The sequence below is a fragment of the Corvus cornix genome, chromosome 9 (genome assembly GCF_000738735.6).
Source record: "Corvus cornix cornix isolate S_Up_H32 chromosome 9, ASM73873v5, whole genome shotgun sequence".
Taxonomy (NCBI): Eukaryota; Metazoa; Chordata; class Aves; order Passeriformes; family Corvidae; genus Corvus; species Corvus cornix.
The window spans coordinates 3,375,841-3,401,100 of record NC_046339.1 but is presented as its reverse complement, the minus strand read 5'-3'; the positions used below and the strand labels follow the sequence as shown (position 1 = coordinate 3,401,100).

At 41.3% G+C, this 25,260-nt stretch overlaps 1 protein-coding gene across 1 annotated transcript in view; it reads right to left on the bottom strand.

Annotated features, from left to right (window-relative positions):
• Positions 1-1,256: 1,256 nt before the first annotated feature.
• SERPINI1 (serpin family I member 1) overlaps positions 1,257-25,260 on the bottom strand; it is a 44,624-nt gene continuing 20,620 nt past the window's right edge. Inside the window, exons 2-9 of the mRNA XM_039556677.1 lie at positions 21,909-22,176; positions 20,366-20,596; positions 17,675-17,869; positions 16,666-16,870; positions 9,563-9,660; positions 4,586-4,672; positions 3,283-3,372; positions 1,257-2,020 (exon numbers count right to left, since the gene is read on the bottom strand). Coding sequence (XP_039412611.1) covers positions 1,944-2,020; positions 3,283-3,372; positions 4,586-4,672; positions 9,563-9,660; positions 16,666-16,870; positions 17,675-17,869; positions 20,366-20,596; positions 21,909-22,158 — 1,233 coding nt within the window. The 5' untranslated portion in view covers positions 22,159-22,176 and the 3' untranslated portion in view covers positions 1,257-1,943. The remainder of the gene's footprint in view (positions 2,021-3,282; positions 3,373-4,585; positions 4,673-9,562; positions 9,661-16,665; positions 16,871-17,674; positions 17,870-20,365; positions 20,597-21,908; positions 22,177-25,260) is intronic.

The following is a 25,260-nucleotide window of genomic DNA, read 5'->3' as shown; positions in this document are numbered from 1 at the left end:
TGCAAGAAACTGATGCAAAAGAAAAGACAAAATTGGTCAGGAAGAACGTTTGATGGACCGAAAATAAGCACAGCTGAGGGTTTCTCATGTCCTTCCCAGTTAAGAGTGAACACCACAAAAATCAGCCTGAAAAGAAAATGTTAAAAATGTTTAAAAGCCTAAAAATCAGGCTCCCCTAAGATTAAACCCACAGGAGATCCTCAGCATGTGGTCACTTTTACAGTGATGAGGGGATGTCTATAGATTTTATTTATCTTAATGTGAAGAACCAGCCCTTGTGTAACCCACATCAAAGCTCATTTTACCTGCAGTGAGGCACTTCTTGTCTTGGTAAAATTAGCCCCTGTTCCTTTGGAGCAGTGCTCCCTTTTTCCCTCCCAAGCATAACATTTTTAGCTACATAGAGCTGAAATTACCATTTTCATCTAAATTTGAATACAAAAGCTGTGTTACCAAGTCCAGCCTATAATATAGAAAGGTAATAAGCACCAGCACCACACTTAGGGACCCCATTTGTGAAATAATTCAAGGAGGCAGGGCTAGAAATGTTCAAAAGCCCTTTCTCCAAGGGAACATTCCCAGCCTCCACAGAGAGCATCCCTCACGTCCCAGTATGACCTGCAGGAGTTGCACCAGCAGTAGAAAAAGAGTGAACAATGTGTCAGATTTTGGAAGTTCTCCTTACATGAATAACTTTGGGAGCAGCATCTCTGCTGTTCTGAAGTGAGTGAATGCCAGGGAAGCCTGTAACTGTACTTCAGCCAAAATGCATCTGTTCCCATAGAATTCCACAGATAAAACTCCTATTGACTGAGAAAAACCCATTTATTATCCAAAGGTTTGTATTTATGATCTGCTTCAAAGGAGCTTCTCCCTCCTTTTCTCCTATCCTCTCACCTTTTAATAACCTCTGTTCTTTTTGTATTTTGCACAATGGAGGAGGAAATAATTATATGTCTCTCTGCTGACAACAGGTGCTGCTCCTCCTCTTCCAAATGGAAGCAGCAACTAATTCCCCTGCTAATATTTACTTGTGCTCCATGCCATTTCTCCTCTCTGTAAGTCTATTCTCAAGAAGTTAGGAAATGGAAAGGATTATGTTGTTCCTTTAGACATTTATTTATGAATAGAACATTTTTAGACACTTAAAATTAAGCTGGGGTAGGTTTTTTTGAGAAAGAACATTCTAGAGCCCTGAAATGAGATACTGAAGAATAGAATTGCTGTGGGGGAGAAAAAATATGTCCACACAAATGCCATTACTACTGAACTCTTTTACTTCAGTCACACACAGAGCTTTCTACACTGACAGGTCTCAAATATTCATGCGATCAGATTTTATTGGCATCAACACTTAGGGGAGGTCAGTGGCAGAGTCACATGCAGGAGCATCCAGAAAAGCAGCACTTGAGAATCACGTGGGAGAGTTCACACAAAGTCTACCACACTCAGAGAATCAAATCCACTCGGTTTGTTCCATTTTCTCTGACCAAGCAGTGCAGCACAGGCCGTGCCCTGCTCTGCCAGGGACAGGATGAGATCACAGTGTCCACATGTGCTTCCTCAGCTCTAGAAATGCCCACCAAGCTTTGCCATTTGCATTATTCAGAGCTGCACACATTCTGCTCCTGTCTCATTGATCAAGTCAGTCTTTGGACTGTAAAAAAATTACAAATAATGGATTTGCAGTTTTCTGCTTTACAACTCACTAGAACAAGAAACAGTTGTTGACATGTACACAACTTTATTTTAAGGACACAGCAATCACAATGACAGAAACAGAACCATTACTTTAATACTGTAAGCTTTCCTCTGGGAACTGACTTGCACACAGTTAGATCCGAAAGCATTTTGAAACAGTATCTTGGGGGAAAACACAGCAAACCTTAAATATATTAACTTCAAACTTTATGTGCTTATCTCCTTTTGGTAGCTGATGGCAGTTAAAGCTTCTCAAAGTCATGGCCACTTGAATTCATTGCCTCAGGGTGCATTACCCTTCCCATGAATAACACGGTACCTGTGGAGAAAGTAGGAAAGGAGGAAGGCAGGGAAAGATGTCAGAACCAGGAGGAGAAGCTGAGGTTCTAAAATGATGAATACCAGCAATAACCTCTAGAGCAGTGCTGTATGATTTTTATAGGATCAAACATCCTGGAGCTTGGTACCAGGACATGGCTCAAGAGCCCTGTTGGAAGACAGCAACCAAACCTGAGCCCTTGGGCTTGTCTGGAGAAGAAGGACAACCAACAGGATTTTTTCAAAAGGTTTCCAGCCTCAGATTTCCAGATTAGTAACAAGCTGTGAGGTTTTAACTACAGTTGTTGGCAACTCCTCTTTCTACATGCAACAAGGCCTGTGCAATGTTAGGAAGTGCCCCAAAGTGACCAAGTTCTACTCTGTCCTGATTTGAACTTTTCTTTTTGGGGAGATTTTTGGATATTGAGTAGCAATAAAGAAGACATACCCTCCTCCAGATATATTTTCTGCCCAGTGTGTCTACAACAGTAAGAATACTCAACTTATCATGGTTAAAAAACCCCTAAGACTTGGTATCCTGCCTTGCTGGCCTAGTTCCAGCTGGGATGAAGTTTACTCTCTTCTCAGTAGCTTATTCAGTGCTCTGCTTTGAGTGAAGTCCCACAAGTGACTCTACCTAACCAGATTAAGCATCACTGCCACTAAATGTTTTAGGAAACACTGATCCTGTGGTGGGATCACAAACACAGACCCATAAAAAGCTCTGTGGGTGCACAGCAATGCTTTATCACCCAGTCACATCCACATCATTACAGCAAATTACAAATATGAGACTAAGGAATTACTTAATCCTTGCTCCTTTTGCTGGTGAGTGCTGCTCTCATCCCTCACCTGCCACCGAGCACTTGGAGAGCACAACAGAGTTATTCACAACTGTAATGGCCCTCCATTATGCAAATCATTTGCTACTGGGAACATATTTCACTGGTCTGACTGCAGCCAAGCTCTCAGGGAATGCAATGATTATGGATGCTCAGGGCAGTAACACTGTTCTCACAACAAAAATGGGGAATTTTTCTTTTCTGTGAATGTTTTTCAGGGTTACGTCAGATTTTGGTGTTTTATTTGGAGAAAGATTCAGGGACATAGAAGAGGTGAGTCTTTCCAACACTGGGTACTTTAAAATAAACTAAGGAAAATTCATAATACAAGCCCAGTCCATTGGTCAAAACCTGCAATTTTCCTTTGACCACTTGAGGATGTGCTGTGAAACACTCAGAGAAGTCTGCAATATTCTCTCACCTGTTCTTCTGTTTCTGACCAAAAAGAAGAAGGGATGGTCCACTATAACTTGGGGATAGAGCACTGCCATTCTGCTGATGGCAATCATTCCTAGAGGAAAGAGAACACAGGCAACTCATTAAACAGCTCTGCCCATTCTCCTGCTCTCAGCAGAGACATTTGTGTGGCCACTGAAGTCCCACACTCAACCCCAAAAAAGAGCAGGAAAATACTAATTGAAAAGGAAAGAGACCTGCAGAGTAATTACCTATTCTGGCTTTAAGAATTATTAACAATGCAGAGTGCTGCAATATGCCAGGCTGAGGGAGCAGCATATAAATTTTAAGGTCCAGAACCTTCAGAGGAGTTATGACTCCTGCTCACTCACACAGGGAGGGTGCACTGCATTAACCAGCACTGCTGGCCTGTTTTACACAGCTCCCAGCCTGCAGTGGAGAGGGAAAGGGAATCCTTAATAACTATGAAATATGCAAAAATTAAATGGGCTGATCCTGCAGCATTTGGCTGGAGTTTTTAAATAATGCAGAGGCTGAAGGTAAAATTAACTGTGAGTCAGGCAGAATTTGCCCCTTTGTTATTTTTATTTGGAGATGCATGGATTTCTCCAGGATATTATTACTAATTCCCAGTGTTTCATTTACTTCTAAATTTTCACTCCACTGTTCATGAAGACTGGAGCATGCCAGTAATCTCTGCCCATGTTAATGGAACAATTCAATCCAGACCTGGCAAGTAATTCCTCCTTTCCTCAAAGACTGGCAGAGCCAATTGGAAATCACCTAATGACATATATTGGCAACAAATGTAACTTATTTTCATGTGACAATCATGTAAACCAAGCACCTGCCCCCAGCAGTAACAGGGGACAGCTCTGGTTGTAAATTCAACACTTCCCATCTTGTGTCTCCAAATATGAGCTGATTAAAATGCAGCTGCAACAACCCTCATCTCTTCCTAACTCTCCTGGATCAAATGCCTCTGACCATCTCAATTAGCAGGTGAAAAATGATGAATGTTCAAGTTCCATAAAGGAAACATAAATTGCAGTCTGTACTCTCCTGACAGAAAGAAAATAAAGAACAGGTTTTTCAGAGGATGCTCAAAATTCTTTGTAAAACATGTTACAAAAATGCCAACACTTCTCATTTTCAGAATTCTCTTCTGCAAGCAGCACACTTGCTATGCTCTGTCTCCATGCTACTTGCTATTTAGCTTTCCTGGCTGTACAGCAAATCAGTTGTAAAAAATTAATTAGCACAGAATAACCAGACATTTGATTTAATTCTGCTTTTCAGTCAGGTACCTGAGGCAGCAGCAGCTTCTGATCCTTCCTCATTAACTTCTAGAAATGCCTTGTGAAATGCCTTTGCAAGGTAAAGCTCCTTGTTATCTGCAGAGGGAAAGGGAACATATTTCAAGTGGCTCAACAATAAGATTGAAGCATTTAAAAAACCCACCCCAAACACTGCCAAACCCAACACTATTATACAGCAGGTAGGGAAGGAGAAGAGCTTTCTTGCATTAAAACACCTTCTGCCAATACCTTTTAACAGCCCCATTTGCCTCACTCCAATTTGTAATGCTCTCCTGCACCATGACTATTAAAATAGCTCAGGACTGCCCAGAGCACCAGTATAGCAGAGAGGATAAAAGAGAGGGACACAAGATTTTTAAATACAATTAGTGGGGAAAAAAGATTATGACATTATAGGCAAATACTTAGACATAAAAAAAAAAAATTTCATTTCTGCACTAGGTACAACACAGACTTCCTCCAGGAACATGAGGTCTTTTCTTTCTTCTTCTATTTTATTTACAAGAAGCTGAAGATAAATATTTATTGCAAAAACCACCACAGAGTTATTTTTTTTCAATCTTGTTTGTTTCCCATCCTTCTTTGTCAGTATTTTAATTTCAGTCCGAGCCTGCTCCTGCTGAAGTCAGTGCATGTTTCATTGCTTTTTGTCAGATGCTGAAGGATCAGCTCTACTCGAATACTCAGTAGTTGTAATGCCAAAGAAAGCAAAGCCACGAGGAGCAGCAGTTGAAAAAGTCTTTCCCCAGCAGATCTCATTTGCTGCTCTGTACACTCAGCACTGAATTAAACCTCCCAGTTCAGCTGCTGCACTTCAATCACATCAGCAAAAGCCCCAAATCATCCCCTCTGGGGCTGTGTGTAATAAAACATAGATGAGGCTGCTAAAACTTGTACCAGTTCTAGACTTCAGTCCCCAGCCTTCAGTAAAGCTGGCATCAAGTTTCCACCCTGTTCCTTTAAAACTTGGGACGTGCAGCACCTACTTGTCTTTAACATTAAGCAAAAATCTTAAAGCCAAATACATTTTTATGTTCAATGACAAGGAAATGCCCACTTAGCCTAATCACGTATTTCAATAAATTCTTTATTACTCCAGCACTGAAGCCCAGTCCTGTGCCCTGTAACATTCACAGAAATATTCCACATTTTTGCTCCCAATGCTTTATTTTGTACAGTTTGGTGGTGCTTATGGAACCCCATGGTATGTTTCTGATAAGAAATAGCACCTCAGAAGTTTGGTCTCCACCTGATGAGCCGAGAGCCCCTAATTCTGACAGCACAAAGACTGCTAACATTTGCCATCAGCTGTAAAAGTTTGTCTACTTGTGAATGCTTTCAGGATCTGAGTAATAAAACCAACTTTTAAAGTTGACAGGAACACAAGAAGTGCCACTGCAGACGAGACCAGTACACCCAGTCAGTCCAGCCCACTGCACCAGCTTGGAAGTGTTGCTTCAGAAGAAGATTCAAAAAGCCCTACAGATGAAAACTGCAGCACAACTGACAAGAGAAAAACATCCTCTCACCCAGCACATGCCTTTTACCCTAACCCAAGTCTCTATACACAGAGTGCCTTTATTCAACATAGCATGAGAGTCCTGATTGCTCTGGAGCAATTTCATTTTTCTCAGTCCTGCCAATCTCAATGAGCACGCAGCAAAGATCCCTGTGGTTAAGTTTTTCATGAGAGAAGCACATTCTATTTGTTTTCCATTTGTTGCCTTTCACTTCATTGGATATCTTTGTCCTTGGATGATGAAAAGAGCAATTCCACATCCCAAATTACCTTCTCTAGATTCTTCTCTTTATACTGCTACTATCACATCCTTCTCATTCATCTCTCCCTGCAGTGAATGAATCTATTTTCAAATGAAAGCATAATGTTGTCCCTGAGAGTCCAGGCAGCCTTTTCCTTGATCCAGGGTTTGACTCTCACATCCCTGGCTGCAATGCTCCCATACCACACCCATCTCCTCAGGACAATCCAATTCCCTTATGGCTTTCACAGGGGACAAGGTGGGGCTCACCTGAGCTTCTCCCATCACATTATTTCTCTCTAGGAGCTTATTTGAATGTGGATTTCCCTAAGAACCATCCAGATTAACATCTCAGGGAAGTTCCCTGAGGATTTGGTGCCAAAGTTCCAGCTTTGTGCAGGAGCCAGGGCTGACCCATGGGGGAGGGAGCTGGAGCTGCCCCCTAATGAACACGACTCCGCTGGCATCACACTCCATTTGTCACTACTCTCCATATGTCTGCAAACTCCCACTCAGCTGCCAACTGGCTGCTCTGCAAGTCTCATTTTTAAAAAAAAAGATATCATGTGGGTTTATTGGCTCTTCTTGCTTAGGCTGTCCCAGAAAAATTACATGGACGTCAGTCAAAACTTCCAAGAGCTATTTACTGAACTGATGCTCTTCTAACTACTCTGTATTGTGAAGGTAAGTCACTGAGATCACCTCATTGCTCACTGTCACGCAGGTCACCTTGCTGCTTTTAAGACTCTATAAACCAGCCAGAAATATTATAATCATCTGAAGGAGAAAGGGGACTTTTAGTATTGAAATTAGTTCAGTGCTAAGTCTTGAGTGGTGGTAAAACACTCAAGCAGCAAATTTATGTGCTGTGTAAGTGATAAAATCCCAAGTAGCAGAAGTTGTTCCGAGATTATTTTGGACACCTGATGGAATCAGATGCAAGTGAATACTGTCAAAGTCCTTTCTGAAAGTGAGAGTCAGCTGACAGCCAAACAGGAATGTCCTCCTACTCACCTGTGGTAATTGTCAAAAAACTTAATTTCTGCAAGGGAGTAACATTTGAAAAGTGCACCTGGATTAACACTCTCTCTTTGGTTGCTCAGAATCCAGACAATCCAGAAGGTAAAGCTGGTCCTTCTGGTTCCATTTTTCAGATTGAAGGGAAAAAGCAAAAAATTCTGAATATTGAAAAATAATCCTGCAATTTGGTTTGCATCCACTAAAGCCACACAGAATTTTGCTGAGCTCACCAATCTGCCTGGATCTGATGACAGGATTAGGGCTGCTGTTGGAATTGCAGGCGACTTTCCCTGACAGCAATGCCAAAGCAACAGGACAGGAGGAGGAGAGGATTTTTAAATGCAACCAAATTTCTCAAAAATCTCTTCAGATTTAATTTGATTTATATTTACCTAAATTAAGTGTCCAGTTAAAGATTCTGTTGAAATGTCTGTATTTAAGGCTTCATGAAATGCCAGATTTTCCAGGGGGCTGACCCTGACGTGCACATAGACTTCCAACTTTCACTTCCTTGCCACCTGATACCCAATCCAGGTGTCTGTAAAAGTCAGCTTTAAACAATTTCTCTTCATGACTTATTTTTCCTTCCTCCATCTGGATTTTACATTATGAAAAATTAGAAACAGGAAACATATTTTGTATTTTAATTACTTAAAACTTCATTTCCACAGCATCAACAGTGGGGTTCTCATTAAGGATCTTACTTCAAAACCATTTTTTAATTCTTAATTTACAATAACCTTTCCATGCCCAGGTGGAACAGCCTCTTTTCAGTAAAAAGCAGAGAGGTTACAGTAAAACTCATGAATTTTCTCCATACACTGCTCTATACTTAAATAACAAGTAAATCTTTAAATGGCAGAGGAGTTAATTCAGTCATGCAGAATGTGGTATTTTGATTTTGTACAGTACAGTTGTCAGAAATATAAAACTTTAAACAAATCAGTAGTCACAGGGATTAAGACACAAACACGTGATTCTTCCTGCCTCTTGATAAATACATGTCCCTGAAACATAAATGAATTTTACATGCAACTAAATAAAAGCCAGGTGCTGCCTTTGTGGTTTCCTGTGCATTTCCCATTCTCCTTTGTGCTTTTTCTCAAGTAAATAATCTCCTATAAATAGACCAGATTTTAGTGGGAAGCTGACTTTTCTTTGAGGTGGCAGAGAAATTGAGGGTGCTTTTCTTCAGAAAAATGCTGTTTCTTTGAAAAAGGGTTTTTCATTTATTTCAACTCTTTTCATATTAGCTAAAGCTAGCTTTCCCCCAGTTTCACTGGAAAAGTGGAAGTGGAAAACCAGTGGAATAAGCTATGTGATACACTATAAAGAGTGTTTCAAACTTAGCAAAAATTAAAGGATCATCACAAACATTCCTCTGTAAATGTGGGAGGAAGGTTTGATTACCTTCTTTATTACCAGTGTTCTGACTAAGGCACACAGGTGTGCTTGTCCTGGGGACAGACAATGAAGAACAGGAATTTCCCACCAGCTAAGGACCTACCTGCATGGCTGGGGAGTCACACACGGACCTAAAATACCCCCAAAACCACACAGGTAGCAGTGTGCTACTTCAATACAGAGAAGCTGTGGCTGCCCCATCCCTGGAAGTGTCCAAGGCCAGGCTGGATGGTGCTTGGAGCAACCTGGGATAGTGGAAGTGTCCCTGCTCATGGTTGGGATGAGATGGTCTTTAAGGTCTCTTCTAATCCAAACTATTCTGTGACTCTGTGAACAGCTTTAGGAGGTATTAAAAGCATAAACATCTCATTTCCGCCTCATTTTTTAAAGTTATTGGCTATTTCGACTTCTGAAAATTAAGTGTTGACAACATATTGCAACAGGCAGGGGGCATTTGTGATTAAACTGCCTTTATCTCCAACCTCTTCTTCCCTGTGCTGCTTCCAGGGATCTGGGGAGAGGAACTAATTGTGCAACAGCTTAATGCTCCTAGTGCTGGGAACAAGCAGCACTGGAGACACAGGATGAGCCCTTGGGGTGTGACTCCCATCTGGCAGCCAGGCACTGCAGCCATGCACTGCTCCAACGTGCAGCTGCCTCCTGCAGGGGATCACACTTTGTCTCCATTCCTAACGAGAGCCACTTCTGAAACACTCAGAGTGAACTTTCCCAGGTGAAAAATGTATTTCCTCATCTACCTGGAGAGACAAGAAGTTCTTACCAGACATGGCAGTGAGGTCAGCACTGCTGCTGAACAGCTCTGTAATTCCCAGACCTCTCCAGACATCCTTCAGATCAATTTCCTGTTCTACTGTGAACCTGGAGAATGGAAGAGAAAATTACAAAAAGCCAGATGTAAGCACTACTTACTGTTATTAGAAGATTAAATTTTCTAGGTAAAAACACCAAGATAAATAATGCAAAGTAGGAGCTCCAGTGCTAGTGACACCTTCCAAAAAAATGCTTATAAACAAATGAGTTTACTCACAGCTGGATTTTTTCTAATACAGAAGCAATCAAAAATATGCTAATGGTGTGTGCAGCCCCTGCCCATAAAACTGCAGTGCAAAATTATGCAGCAGCTAATGGAAATGCTTACTTTTTACACAAGAGGTTTTCTCTAAAACCTGAATTTAATTGTACAGATACTAGAACAGAATATCAAATGAGGCAAACGACAGCAGAACTTCCCAGGGAGCTGCTGGCAAAGGAGGAGTACGAAAGATACTCCATTTTTACTTTGATAGTATAAGCAAAGGCCAGCAGCTCTGAAGATGAAGCATTTCTGATTCAGCTTCTAATTAGTGTGGTGGCACAATTGTAATTGGGTTTTGATTGTGAGTAAAGGGCAGGGAAAACAAAGAGTTGTTAGTGTAAATGCACCAACAAGTATAACCTGGCAAAAGCCTTGTTCTAGGCTGGGTTAGTGTTTTGTAAGGACAAACTGAGATCTACCCTGAGGGCAAAATTTTGGGCAAAAGCTTGTTCTGTTTACAGACTGATTTTCAAACATTGTAAAAGCTATGCCTGGTGTCAGTAAAACAAAAAAAGACCGTTATGTGTGGCCAGAAAGAGACTGGGCAGCTGGAGAAACACAGAAATATGGCAGAAAAGTAGTAGTAATGGCAGCCCCTAGCAGAAAATGCCAGATGTCTACAGATAAACACATGAGAGTGACTATAAATGCTTGTTGGGGTGAGTTATGGGTGCTCTGGGGAATGACCAAATGAATTATTAGTGATTTACAATATGCTGACAGGGCTGGCTGTAACTGCCCAACACAAAACAGAGTCTGTAGGATGCTGTTGTGGTTTCTCCAGCCATTGAGTCAGACACAGACACACCTCAGTGCTTGGTGATGGGGCAAGTAAGTGCCAGAACCAAATAAAATGTGCTTCTGTGCAATCTCCTTTTTTAGGATTAAACTTCCCCAACTCCATGGAAGAACAACATGTTCTTTCCAGGTGAAAAGTCCAGAGCTCTGGGCAGGGCACAGGTGATGAAGAGCTGAGATGTCCAACACCTTGGCAGGCAGCAGCCTTGGCAGCTCGAAAAAGAATCATCTGGACATCAAAAAAGAATCATCTGGACATCAAAATAGAACTGGATAAGAGTCAAGTGGATCTTCCTCACTTACACAAACCTGAAAAAAATCCAGTACAAAATCTACTTTCATAATGAACTTATAAATGCCACTAGAAGCCAAAAATCTGTGGTGGAATGGATATTATCCAGAATCATCATTATCCAGAGAAGAATTTTAGGACTGAAAATAGGATCTGGAGATAGATCAGGACTGATAAATCACTGGTGGCATCAGCAGTGTTCATGCACCTGGTCCAGAACAATTCCAGGGCGTGCATGGAATAAAAACATGGGAACTGATTCTTGTGATTTTATTGCCTTGGAAGTTGTCAAAAGAATCAGAAGAGACCAACAAGGATTTAAGTACCAGAGGAAGCTTCTGATGATATTTGGCATATTCTGCATCAGTTACTGTGGTAATAAGTCTGCAAGTTGCTCATTCAATCAAATTTCCCTGACCTTTAGGCTCCAAAACTAAAACCAGTTTTACTCTCACAACACCCTTGTAAAATACGTTCAGATCTGTTGTAGAGTCTTTGGTAAAAACCCTAAAAAGGATGAATTGAGACTCGATTCCCAATGGTAGAGTTCCTACAGTCCAGGACAGAGGTCCTGCCTGTGCACATTGAGTAAGTTTAGAGAGAATAAACTCAGAAATATGTCTATGTTATATTTACATTAAAACGTTTTGAAAACCACTTCCAACTGTACCTACTTTACAGAAAAGACACATGAATGTTAAAATGCATTTTATAAAAATTTCAGTGCTGTCTGCTTCCCTTTTTGGCTTTTATTCCACCCCAATATTAAATGCATCAAGCTTTCAACACAACTTAGGTGGGAGCTAGCACTGTCACATTAGTAAGGAATAGCAGGATAAGAAAGTAGCAAGTAAAGTCTGCATGGAAAGCTAACTTTGAGGTAAAAATAAGAAAAATAACTGCAAAGAAGCATCTCTTTCCAACTGCAGAGTATAAGCCACAATGGAAATCAGGTGGGTTTAAGTTTCAGGACCATTAGACAGCAAACACACATCTGCTCGTTGATGCAAAGTGACCCAGAAAGCAACTGTGGCACAGGATGCTCCTGCATACTGATCAAGGGGGAGGCTTGGGAGAGGTTTAGGGAAAAAATAAACTTGGAAAGCCTCACTGAACATGGCTTTGAGGAAAGGGAAAGCAAACTGCTTGGTTATAATGCCAAAGAATGCCTGTGGGAAGGACTGGAGATAGAGGCTCCATCCCTGCCTAGAACCTCTGGAAAGGCAAATCCTGAGCAGGTGGATGAGTGAAAGGCTGTCCAGTATCTGCTTTTTATGACCAACAAAAGAGACCAAAAATAGCCCATCAGCTGTATAAATATCAAACAATCCCTTTATGAAAATAAAACTCCTTACTTCCCTTCTCTCCTCCTTGAGTTCTGTCCTGTGGTAAAACCCCACTCCCAACAGCATCTCCCTCCTTTCCCACATGCTCTGAAAAGCAGTGAGAGTTACAGATCAATTATTAATGAGATTGCCAATATTTTAGCTGACATCAGAACCAGCCTTTTCTCAAAAGTAACAGGGCAGCTTCACACTTGGAAATTTAATTTCAGGCTCTGCAGTTTGACATAAACATTCAGCAGGAGTTACCCCTCAGCCAGATTTGGATTTCTGTGCACTCCTTACAGACAGTGATGATGGTATTCAAAATCAAAGCTGACAGCCTAGAACACAGAGCTGACATTCCATCTCATTTCCCAGACATCTGCTGCACCTCCAGACTTTGGGAATGTTGAGCTACACCACACTACCCCTGACACTTGGTTATTTGCACTGCTTGTTGCATATAATGAACCAGATGGTTGTATTTGATTTCCCCCACAATCTTTTAGGTGCTCCTGATGCTAAAAATACTCTGAAAAACTGATTTAAATACTTCAGTATCAAAAATCCTGGAATAGTAAAGCTCTCAACTGAGAACTTTAAAAACCACAAAGGGAAGTCTGAGAAACAGACACTGAAGAGAAGATTAGATTGAGAAACCAGCAGTTCTCTGGGGATTTTAGTAGAGAACCAGGACATTTTAATGAAATTTAAAACTTGCACAAGCATTAGAATAAAGTGATGCATTTATGTCACTGACATTCTGTAGTTAAGCATTAACATTCCACATCAGGCCATCCTTCTTCTATTTTAGAGCCTTCTAAGACAGGAAAAAAAAGATGTGTTCATCTTGTATGGTGTCACGCAACTCTTAAAACACTGAATTTTCTGTGACTTTTCGATGCTCAGGATCTGCAGAGCCAAGGAGGATGAGGGTACAGGGTCTACTCATCCAGGAGAAGGGAACTAGAGCCTGGAGTGATTCATCCCAAACACCATCATTTCAAAAATTCCTCAGGGTTCTGAGTGAACCAAAGCAAGAAAATTCCAGGTTTTCAGAGTGGTTCTAATAGATGAAATCCCGCAGAAAGAAAGGCAAAGAGAGGAATGGCTGCATTGCTTGGCATCAATATTCCTGCCTGGACAACAGGCCCTGGGGACTGAAGCACTGTTTGTACCCAGCCTCCAGTGCCAAGCTGCCAGCTGCTATCAATTCCAGCATTCTGGTTGGAATTTCAGCCAGGTTGTCCCGAAGTGCTAGAACCAGCCCACAGGATTTCATACTCAAAACAAACAAGCAAGAGAGCAAAAAAAAAAAAACCCACTAACAGCAAAAACTAACCAAAACCCCCAGTTAGCTGCTGTGGGCAGGGTAAGTAAAGCAGGTTGTGGGTCTTTCTCTGGCAAGATCCTTCTTTCCAGGGCTAAACCTGCAGGAGTTGGGTGGGAATGTATTCCAGTGGGACAGTTTTGTGCCTCTTTTGTGGTTGTATCTCAAGGACAATCAGCACTGGCCCATTCCTCATCAAAAAGGGAGTTAAGACAGCAGGTTAAAAAGTAAAACCAGAATGCTCAAGGGTTTTCTTTCATTTGGGTTTGGATTTCTGTTGGGTTTTATGGGGTGTTTTTGAGTGTTTTTGGTATTTGTTGTTTTTTCTTTCAAAGAAAACAATCTTCAGCTAACACCACTTACCATTTCAGCACTGTCTAAAGATTTTTAAGGTATTTTAAATGCACAAAAAAGCAAGAAGGTTGTTATAGAGATCTGGGCACACTGGAACAATCCTTAAGAGGAGATCTGCAAACTGTAGCACCACTGTTAGGTACCAGTTCCTCCCATGCTCTTCAAGTAATTTATGTTGGAGAGACAGCTTTGTAAATTAGATTCATGGTCTGTTTCACTCCTATGCAAAAAGTGGATTAAAATGTTGATCATTTTAGTCTGGGTTAAGCTGAAAACAATGATTTGGAAATGAAAACGAGGAAGTATAATTTAACAATTCTGTACAAATCTCTCCTTTGCTATTAAGAGGAATAATACACAATTTCATTTGCACACAGATAATGCAGACAGAAATTGCAAAGTTGTGATTAACTCTGCTTCGGCAAGTCATTCAGTCCCATTACAAATGTATAAGTTTAAAAAATGTTCACTTTATAATTGGATAGCATCTTTCAAGATATAAAAATTTAATTTTATTCCACTGCTGCTTTCAATTTCTCAGTGGACAGAGCCTGGAGGCCACATTTCATAACATGCTCTTCTGAGTCACAGCATCAAATATTTATAAAGTGTTTATTTAGAGCATTGACAAAATCCTGTAGATCACCTCTGAATCCCTAATGGAAACCCAACACCTTGGGAGCATGCAATTCATCTCTGGATTTTTTTGCCAGGAGACTGCAGTATTCCTATACAGAATTCCAAGCTCAGGATAGTTATCTTTTATAATCTGAAAATACTGAAGGTGATTGGCACCTGTTTCTACCTGGTTTGCCTCAGTATTGCCTTAATTTGCAGGTGTTTATCACGTTCTTTGAGGTTCCAGATAAGAACCAAGCAGCCTGAGGGCAGAATAAATAAGGACATTTTATGATCACACAAACCCCAGGCTTCAAATTCCCATCTGAGAACCTGGCTCCAGAGAACCCTGGAGTCTCTGCAAACAAAACCCCAAATCACCACTATAAACTGAATCCAAGTCAGAAACATAATTAATGCATTTTCAATGCCATTCATGTGTTCGGATACCCAAGACACAAATATGGAAGCTGGTTTTCACAGATTCTCTCCATAATCAATGGAGAGAGACTTCTGTTGTGGATCTCCCACTCTAGAAATTCTTGGAGAGAAGATGCCCAGCTTCAGCACCTGGAGTTCAGGCTGCTGCTGCAGGTATAAAAGGAAAGCTTAAGGATGGAAGAATGCCCATCTTTCACTTCTCATTAACGTCTAGGTAAGGTTTTCCCAAGCCTGCAGGAAAAGCAGCCTCAGAGAAAACTCCCCTCCCATGTGTCTTAGTGGACTCACTGAGGCCCCTGGGACCTGAAGCTCCAGGAGAAAAACAAGAAACAAATCCCAGGAACAGTGTACAGTAGGTTCAGTTTGTATGAAACCTGCAATGCAGCTCTTTGCTGCTCTTCCTGCTCCTTCAAAGGAACTGGGACTTAAAGTAAGAGAGAAACTATCTATGGGGGGTGAAAAACAGCGCCAAAATGCTGCTGGTCCTTCACCACTCTGCCTTTAAGCTCTACAGAGAAGTGGATTCCATTTCAATTTGGGATCAGGGCACACTGACAGCACCAGTCCATCTCAGCCTAATTTATCCTGGCTAGCCTTGTTTGCTCAGCTGCAGTCAGCTGCTGGTCTTTGCTTTGGAACAGGAGCTGATGGACTGCAGGGAGTCTTAACCTGTGAAATGGAACAAGCTCAGATCTCCAAGTCACCTGAAAACAAAGAACTGTTTTGATGATTAAAGGATTCACTTGAATTTATTTTTTCTGCAGCCATGTATCCGCTGCACCGTGCTACAAAAACAGAACAAGTAGACGTGATCCCTTTCAGAGATGGGCCCTATTGTTACATAAACACTTCCACGAAATCATCATGAATCACTTGAAGGACAGTGTGATCCAGCTGTACATTATTAGTGACATTTAGTAGTAAACAACTCTGCTGCCAAGCCAGGCAGAGCACAGGCATGACAAACATCTGAACGTGGATGAAGCAGGATTCCAGGAAAGATCCTAAGTGCTGTATGTGGGCAAATCTGCACTGAGTGCACAACCTGTCTGCAAATGGACTGACAGCAGTTGCAGCCCTTCTGGTAGTGATGTCTTGTTATTCTATTGCTGCTCTCAGGAGAAAAAGCAGCACTTACTACAGCTGGGAAAAAAAAACCAACCCAAAATTGACTGGAATTACCCCTCACCACTCAACCATTTGTATCTACACAGACATACACCACTAGAACTTCTTAAAATAGCGGCACATAGAAACCTAATTAGCACCTAAATGAAACATTTGGTAGTTCAGACTTCCAATATTTCTGTGGCTCCTGTCTGAACGGAACTTATCCATAATGGGTTCTGCAATACCCTGAGCACCATTCCGAGTGGATGTGTACTCCTGACGAGGAAACTTTCCTTTCCAGAGCGCTCTCCTCTGAAAGGGATGCAAAAGCAGTGCTGGTGGGATGCTGAAATAACCATCACTCTGCACTGCATCCCCCCAGGCCTTGCTGTCAAAGCCACCCTCCTGTGGGAGCTGCATCACTCCAGGCTTGAGCAGGTTGTTCAAGCTTTCCCCACTCTGCTCCTCCACCAATTCAGATGCAATTCACCCTTCCAGAGACACGGGAACACGCTCTCACCTTGGCAAATACACTTCCACTTTTTGCTTCTTCACTGAATTAGCCCATTCATTAATCAAGGAGGCCTTGACCAGTGGTTCCAGTGTGGCCAGTGGAACTTCCTGCCTGGACAGGACGATCATCATGCTGATCTCATCCCCCTCATAGGGTATTTCCAGGACCTGGTAGATCCCTCCTGCTTCGTTGGAGCCATCACTGAACTCTCCTAGAGGAGGAAAACAACAAAAACCCTGCTGGAAGTGTTTTCTTTTGTCTTTAGTGTAAATAGGCCTAATTCTAGGCAGCATTTACTACATACTGGAGTTTAAAATGACCCTCTTTATTCTATATAAAATTTATATTGGTTTCTTCATCACAGAATTTGAGGCTTACATTTGGTTTCTTAAAGAATACAAGCTCAAGCTACCACACAGTTTGTAGATAATCACAGTTCTGTGACATAACTTTCACTGGTAGGACAGAGAAGAACATAAAATTTAAGGCTGCTGAGACTTTCAGGGAAATGGGGAGAAGTTTTTTATTCAGGAGAGAGAATTTTTCAGTGGTGAGACTGAGCAAAATGCTGCCAGTGCCAGACCCTTTAGAACCTACTTGGAGCTCAAACTCCAACTAAAAATGATCATTAGTTCTGCTGTTCAAAGAACCTCTATTTTACCAGTCCAACAGTAATGAGCAAACATTATTCATTTGAATGTTTAGCACAGCACAAGAAAATTATTTTTGTGATAAGCACAACTAGCTCAAGAATTGTGAAGAGTTTAAATGGATAAACATTCTGAAAGCCATCCTGTGGCACCAAGCAGGTCATTATAAATGCTGCTACCAGTTAGAATACACACATTAGGAAAAAACACGAAGCTCTGAGTCCCTTCTTTGGGCAAACAGCACATTAAAAATTCACAATTAAAACTAAAGGTGGAAGAAGAGACAACAGTACAAATGGATATTACTGCAACAAACCCATTAAGTGAAGATTTAGTAGCTTTAAATTGCTACAGGTCTAACTCACCGTAGTAGAACTCTCCCTGTTGGTACATCATTGGAATCTGCACTTCACTTTCATCATCTTTAGTGAAAGAAAAAGTTCTAGTATTTTCAGGTCTGAACTGTGACTTCCAGTTGCCTTTAAAGTAGATTGCATTGATGAGAGCCAAATGAGTTAGAGCACCAAAGTCTCTTGAAGACACAAAATCTTTGATCATACCTAAAAAGAAACCCAGCTGTCAGTCTGCATGTCAGTGTGAGCATTAAATCCAAACTTAAGGCAGCTAGAAAAATGCAAGAAAATAAAAAGCAGTGTTAACATGTAATTTCCAATTCAGATGTTTCATTAAATCTCCAATTAAAGTACCAGTGTTTTGTAAACCTAAATCACAGTGTAGGTGTGTAAACCCTTCCATCAAGTACATGTTAGGCAACTGTTTCTTGATCACTACTAAATATACCCTACAAGGAAGCCATGTGGAAAAAGGGTCACAAATGGAATGTTTACCCTGCTGCTATGAAACAGTTCAGCACTTTCATCTTAAGGTTAGAGTTTGTACAAACTTTGGCTCCAATCCAAAGAAGTGCTTAACTGGATGCTTGATTTAAAGGGTCTAAGTGCACCCATTGCAGCTTCACCTGGGACAGCCCTGAAGGAGCTTCAGTGATGTTCTGTTGAATTCAAAGCCAGGACTAAGCATCAAAAATCCACATAAATTCCCAGCATTTGTTGCAGTGACATTAGCTCTTGAAAAGCAAAAGAGGAAAACCATCTAGCATCTGCTCTATTCATGGGAGGTACGGCAGCTGAGCATGGCAGCTGCTTTGCTCCTGCTCCTAAAGAAGTCATTTACATCAGAATGCAGTCTGGTACCTGCTGTAGCTCATCTCAAATGCCTTGCATTTCACCAAAAATCATTTCCAGTTTGGTAAACTGGGTGCACTGACCAGATCTGTCACTGTTCTTCAAGAACAGCCTCCTTCAGACAGCTTTCTAGCTCACTTCTACTTTTAGCTGACATTGCAATGCAAAGTGTTAAAATAAACACATTCCTTGGTCTGATTATTACTCCTGAATCCATGGTTTAAAAAACAAATTAATTCTGCTTTCTGGAGCATGTGATCCTGACTAACTGGTGTTAAATTTGTGTATCACAGGGCTGGATTTCTTCCGGGTTGCTGTTTGTATTTCATTTTATCTTGAATGTTCTGAGGGAGGTGTGACCAATACTCACTTGGAGTTGGAAAAAAACAAAAGGGAAACATTAAGAAGGAAAACACTTCCAGATTTCTATTTGGTACTCATGTTTCTTTATGTTTTTTCAGCCACATCTTGTTAACATACTAATGAAATGTTAAGAATTTTCCTGCCCAGAGAAACCTTTGATGGTTCTGTTTTCTGCTCCAAGCCTCCCATCATGCTAAACTTGCTGGAACTGGAAACCTGCCTGTCCTGTGGCCCCTTTCCTAAGGGGGAAATCAGCCTTCTCCTCCAGCAGAGCTGGCAGGCAGAGAGAAGGAGATGGAGTGGGCAGGGACCAGCTCAGGGACTGGAACTATCCCAGCCTGACACTCAGAGCTGCCCAGCTGCCCTGGTGGGCCCTGCTTTTCCTTCTCTCCCAGAGAGACACCACGTCCATGAAAACACTCTGCAATCTGCAGCATCACTTACATCCAGTTATTTCTGCAGCCTGAGAGAAAGGGCAGTTTGTTAGGAACATAATGGCTGCTGTGTTCCCTGGGAAAAAACCAGACCATTTTCCAAATGGAATAAAAGCATGACAGGAGGTGCTTTTCCACTTTGGAGCCATATGTTTCCATAAAGCACTATGGATTCTTAAGTGCTCAGACTACATGGAGATGTGTAAATTCCCTGCAGGTGATCCCAATCCCTTCAAATTCCCAACGGTACAACTGTGCCAGAGCCAGACCCCACTGAATTACTCTCAAAATATCAACCTTCAGAGTGGGCCAGATGAACAGGAACGAGATCATGCTTTGACCCCTACAACAGGAGACTCCCAGACATTGGGACTCTGCATGTATCCAGGAAGTGCCACCTCTCTGGGAGCTGCCAAGCCAAGCCAGCATCCTGCAGCTCTCAATGTGCATATTTACAGCAGTAATTTTGTGCTTAACTCCCCTGCTGCAAATTTGTGTTGTGAAACTGTTGACAGCGTTTCTAAAATCAACTACCCTCTCCACATGCTATCTCATTTCCTCACATTGCAAAATATTACATTACAAAGGCTGATTCTGTGGTTCAAAATTATCTTTTTATTCCCTACTATTCTATTTCACAGTACCTTGTGAGTAAGAGCTCCTCAGAGGAGGAGTGATACTCCACACACCCAAAGCATGAGCCAACAACCCCTCTGCAGACCACTTTTCTGCCATTACCAATAATACTTACCAATTTTAAAAATAATTTAAAATACCATTAAAACTGTCTCAATCAATAAATGCTACAGATGGTAAGACCAGAGAAAAAAATATTCAAATAGATGCCACATGATTAACAATGACTAATATTACTTATGACAGATGAGTCCTACACAGGAAAAAATAGAAATACTAGAATTCTTTTCCTGGGAGGAGAAACTTCAGTCTCAGACTGAACAGATAAAAGCCAAAGCACCAACCCAACTGCACTGCACAAGTTTGGAAACAGAAACACTTCCTGCAGGAAGTGTACAAAAGGATCACATGGACTTACTATTTGTGTGATTCTCCACCCATTTATTGATCTGAGTAGCAACAGCTGCACTTTGGCTGAAATCTACATTCTCTACTTCAGCTTTAAAGTATTTTTTCACCAGCTGCAGGAATTTGTCACTGACATGAAACCCATTCTGCACATAGAGGGAGTTGGCAATGTCCAGCACGTAGTGACTTTCTTCAGCAGTTGCCATGTCAGAAAGGTCCTTCAGGAAGGCAAACTCTTCACCTGAGGAAAGAAAAAACAGATTCAGCAGTTCAGAAAGGGAAGTTATTCCATGGCTTTTCTGCTGAAAATTCACAAAGATGTTTTATGCGAAGGAAAGTCATCTTATTAAAATAAACTTGTTTCTAAACCTACACACACCTTCACATCTGAAGGAATAATCTCCAAGAACATATTACTTTGAGCCTGTTTTTTCTACTAGCCATAATTAGTCTAATTAATGAGACATTTGAGTCCCACCAGAGGCAAAGCTATCAATGGAAATCTTTTCTACAGTGAAAGAGCAATTAAAAAAAATTATTCTTACAGGTCCCATTTCTAAGTCTTGCAACCACAAATTCTGAACAGAACTTTTGTTCCATCCTAAAAGTCAGTTAAGGAAAAATGAACTTCAAATTTTGAAACTAAGGACTTCCTGCAGCCTTTTCTATGCCAAAAGTAGGTCTAGAATTTCCCAGGATCCTTCATGGGGCAGTACAGAATCCTTGGTGGGCAATGACAAATCCTGAACAGGATTAAAGCAGTCTGCTTTAAGATAGGAGCCTTGTACTGCTGCATCATTTGCCTGAAGCTGAAATTTTTAATTTAAAAACCAACAAAATAAACCTTAAAAACTGATTGCAATGATATATTCCAAGCAGAAATCATGGGAACACTTTCACTGAATGCCACTCTCATGCAAGAATAGCGAACAGCCGAGAACAAATCAACTGCACAACTCCCTCAATTTCAGCTAAGGGATAATTGATTAATGTTTTAGAGACAAAATGTAGAACTCAATTGGTGCTGCAGCCTCCACAGAGAGGCATCATCTCTGCAGTGGTTCTGATAAACACAGTTTGATGTCTGTGTTCAGAAATTCCTCCCCAGCATCCTTTCACTGAAGACTCCAAAGTCCAGCACACTGCATGAGTAAGAAATGTCATTCAGGTTTCAAACCAGTTACTTGGATATCAACAGAAGCAATTTTGCTGAAACTACTGCTTTCCTTTCCAGGTTTCACTATAATCACTAAAAAGCATGTTCCTAAAAAAATCTTCTATTTCTAGAGGCCAAGGCAACTTTATTTTGCAGCAGAAACCAGGATGAGCAGTGTGAGCTGCAACTGTTGAAGATTCAGGTAGCCCAGGCAGGGTTTTATGCCAGCATCTCTCAGCTCATGCAGAACCCACATGTTTGAGCCTGCCCAGGCCATCAAGGATACCAAGAAATCCAGTGATTAATAACCCATGGACATGAGCAGGCCACTCCCACTCTTGCTCCTGTTTCTCTAAGACAAAAAGCCCCACAATAAGACAAGATGAAAAGGCCTCACCATTTTTTAAGCTGTCAAACCCCAAGGAATGTCGGATTTCTTTCAAGGTGGTTCCATGGGCTCCCAGCTCCACCATTCCCATGGCTATGGCAATGCTCAGAGGAGAGAACAGGATGTTCTCATCCTCCCTCGTGGCTCGCAGCTGGTTGTAAATGTTCACAGAGAGCTCAGCAATGGTTTCATCAGGAAAATTGGTCTTGAAGGCTTCGCTTTGCAAAGCGAGGAAAGACAGCAGTCCAAGGAAATACATGTCTTGAGATTTTAAGATCTGCATGATAAATTTTAGACAAAATAAGATGGTTTGAATAATATAAAATTCAACTTGAGAGAAAGAAGAATAGTCAACTTTTTAATCTTAAATCTGTGGGGGAAGAAAATCCCTAGAGTTCAATGCACAATGCAGTTATGTGGAGGAGACAATTAAAACAGAAGTAATGATCTATTTTCACACAAAAATAAGCTCCTCTATTATGTAACTATGTGTTTGTGAAATCTTCCAGCCCCAGACCATCAAAACACTCATGGCTTCTACAGAAAAAGACCCCAAAGACAGCAACCCCTTTCCTACTTCCCTTTGGAATTGTGGCTGTTTAGCAATGCTGACCTGGAATTGGTTTGTGTTTCTGCACCTTCCCACCAAGAAGACCCATAAATCTGCATTTTTCATTCATGTGACCTTCTAGTAAGATGCAACTTCTTTATCTAAGTCACTGTAAGCCCCCAACAGGTAAAACTCTTTCAAGCTCTGTGTGAGAGCTCGAGGACACCCGTGACAAAGTTACTGTTCCGTGATGTTGCTCAGTTGCAAAACACATGGCAAGCAGCCAAAAATTCTTTGAAAGGAGGGAAGGAAAAAAAAAAAAAAATCATGGCTTAGTTACCAAGTAAACCCCTTTTTGTTAGTAAATAACAGTGAAAACTTGGGTAGCTCTGCTAGCTGGGAGTCAACCCCCGCTCAGAGAGCCTCAGAGGACAAGGGTACTGTACAGTGAGAAAGATCCAACAGCGGGAACAAGAAAGGAAACTAAATTTAAAAAAAGGGCTAGCACTGATGCTTCTGACTAATCCATCCTCCAGGCTTTGCTAAAATGCTCTGGGGTAAGCAACAGTTCTCACTCTACCCCACTTTAGCTCATCACACAACTACTGATAGTAGAATTCCAGCTCCTGGAGCGGTGAATGTGTAACTTCATCCTTCCATTTTTAGTCTCCTTTAAACTCCGTGCTACCTTGGCATGCGACCCACTACTGCTGCATGTCTCGGGTGAGAAATAGGAACCACCAGAGCTCCCATTTCAATTCCTTCCCTCCGCCACACAACAGAGCAAATCCTCCTGAAGCAGGGGGTTGGACAGGACAAGGCTCAGAGCTTTATCCACAAGTGTTTACAACTTGTGCCAGGCTGCAGGGCTCGTCAGCACAGCACAGATTTGTGTGAATGCTGCTGCTCCACTGAATCAATTTGCATGCAGCCAGCCCAAGTGCCTCTCCTTATGCTTCCCTGCAATCCTGGGGCTGCATTACCAGAGGTTTTATAGACATGACACAAAGTAAGCTTTATACAGCATTTATATTCTGCATTTCATCTTCAAAGGCCTATGTAGCATTATCTAATTCACTCGCACAGCACTGAATGATCCATAATTTAAGTGTTATTACTCGCATTTTATAGCTCAGAAAATGCAAAGAACAACAGGGTACACACACGTGCCTTGGCAGCCACTGGTGCCAGCACTAGTTAAGATTCCTCCTGTCCCTCAGCCTCCATCAGCCTTTTGTTTAGTCCTGAACTGAGAAAATTAAAGAGATGAACCAGTGCAGCAATCCCACATGGTTCAGGGGAAAAGGAGAGCCTTGCCTCTCCCCTGCCCCTCATCTCCTTTCCTGTGATTCTTTCCACACATGAAAGAAATATTCCCCTTTTCTAAATTTCCAATAAACTCTCATCTATGGTGGCATCACTTCACTTCTCTGGGCTACCTGATCAATCTTCCTCTGATTCTTAGTAGGAAAGCAAAAATGTCCACTGAAGGCTCTTATTCTATTTAGGAACAGCACAGATAAGCCATACAAGCCTAAAACAGCAGCTTTAATCCTTCTGCCTGCATGTTCCAGCCACTGACACAACCACCCAGCACTTCACTGCTGCCCAGTGCAAAACACCAGTCTGACCACCACTGTTTATTTCCGAAACACTGAGACATTTTTTATAACCCCAAACATTATCCACACACCACAAACTTCCCCAACAACTGCTTTTCTTAATAGCGGTTCATTTTTTTAATCTGTCCATTTATAAATTATTGACTTAAGGATATTAAGGTTTCTGTTACAGAAAATAACTGGATTTCTCTGTGACCATGGGCATTGTAGATTTCTTTATTTAAAAGCCCTGGAGCATGCCTCTGCCAATGTTACATAAGACTTCAGTCAGCACATCACCATGATAGACTGAGCCCAGGTATTATTCTCTTATCCTAAAAGCTGCACCAAGGCAAGAAAAGCTTAATAAACCTCCATCACACAGGTCTATAGTGGCACCAAAAACAGTACTCAGAAAATAGATAAGCAGGAGCTCATCCTTCTTTTGTTGAGGATGAGCCCAAATTTGGGAGCTCTCCCACCCTAATCTATACAAACAAGTTGTGCAGTGGATACAATTATACAGAGAGCTAAAGCTTTCCACTCCTGGATCAAGAACAGCTTGAGCTCACTTTGAGACCCGATGTGGTTAAAACAGCTGTAAAATAATTTTCAGTTTTAAAAATGGGAACTTCCCCAGCTTACAGTTGCAGAGGCAGCTGTTCAACACTCCATCACTGATCTCTGTCCTGTGTACTACTGCCAGACAGGCTTAAATAACTGCAGAGGGGAAGGAGGGGGAAATTTATACATCTTAATTAAGTGCTTAACATGCAGGTCAGACTGTCTGAATGCTAATAAAATATTTGTTATTAGACAATGCTGGAACCCCAACATTATATACAAATCAAAATCATATTTCTTTGTGACGACTCACCAAAAACTCCTCATATGAAATAATTAAGTTGTATTACTTTTCATTATTTAGTTGGACAGAAAATAGAGTAAGCACATAGATGGAGACAAATAAAATTTATACTGAAATGCTCTTAACAAGACAAAGTACCAAACTTATGCTTTTAAATACGTGCCAAATCCCACTGATGGCAACACAAGAGGCTGAACTGTGTAGAATAGAAGTCCCCAGTAGATATGAATTAAAACCAAATGACTTAGGTTTCCTCCCCTGGCCTTCCACATTATTTTAGTCTAGAGAGGTTTTCTAATAAAGTTCACAGTGAAGTTCCCCATCACACGTCAAGGGAAAAGG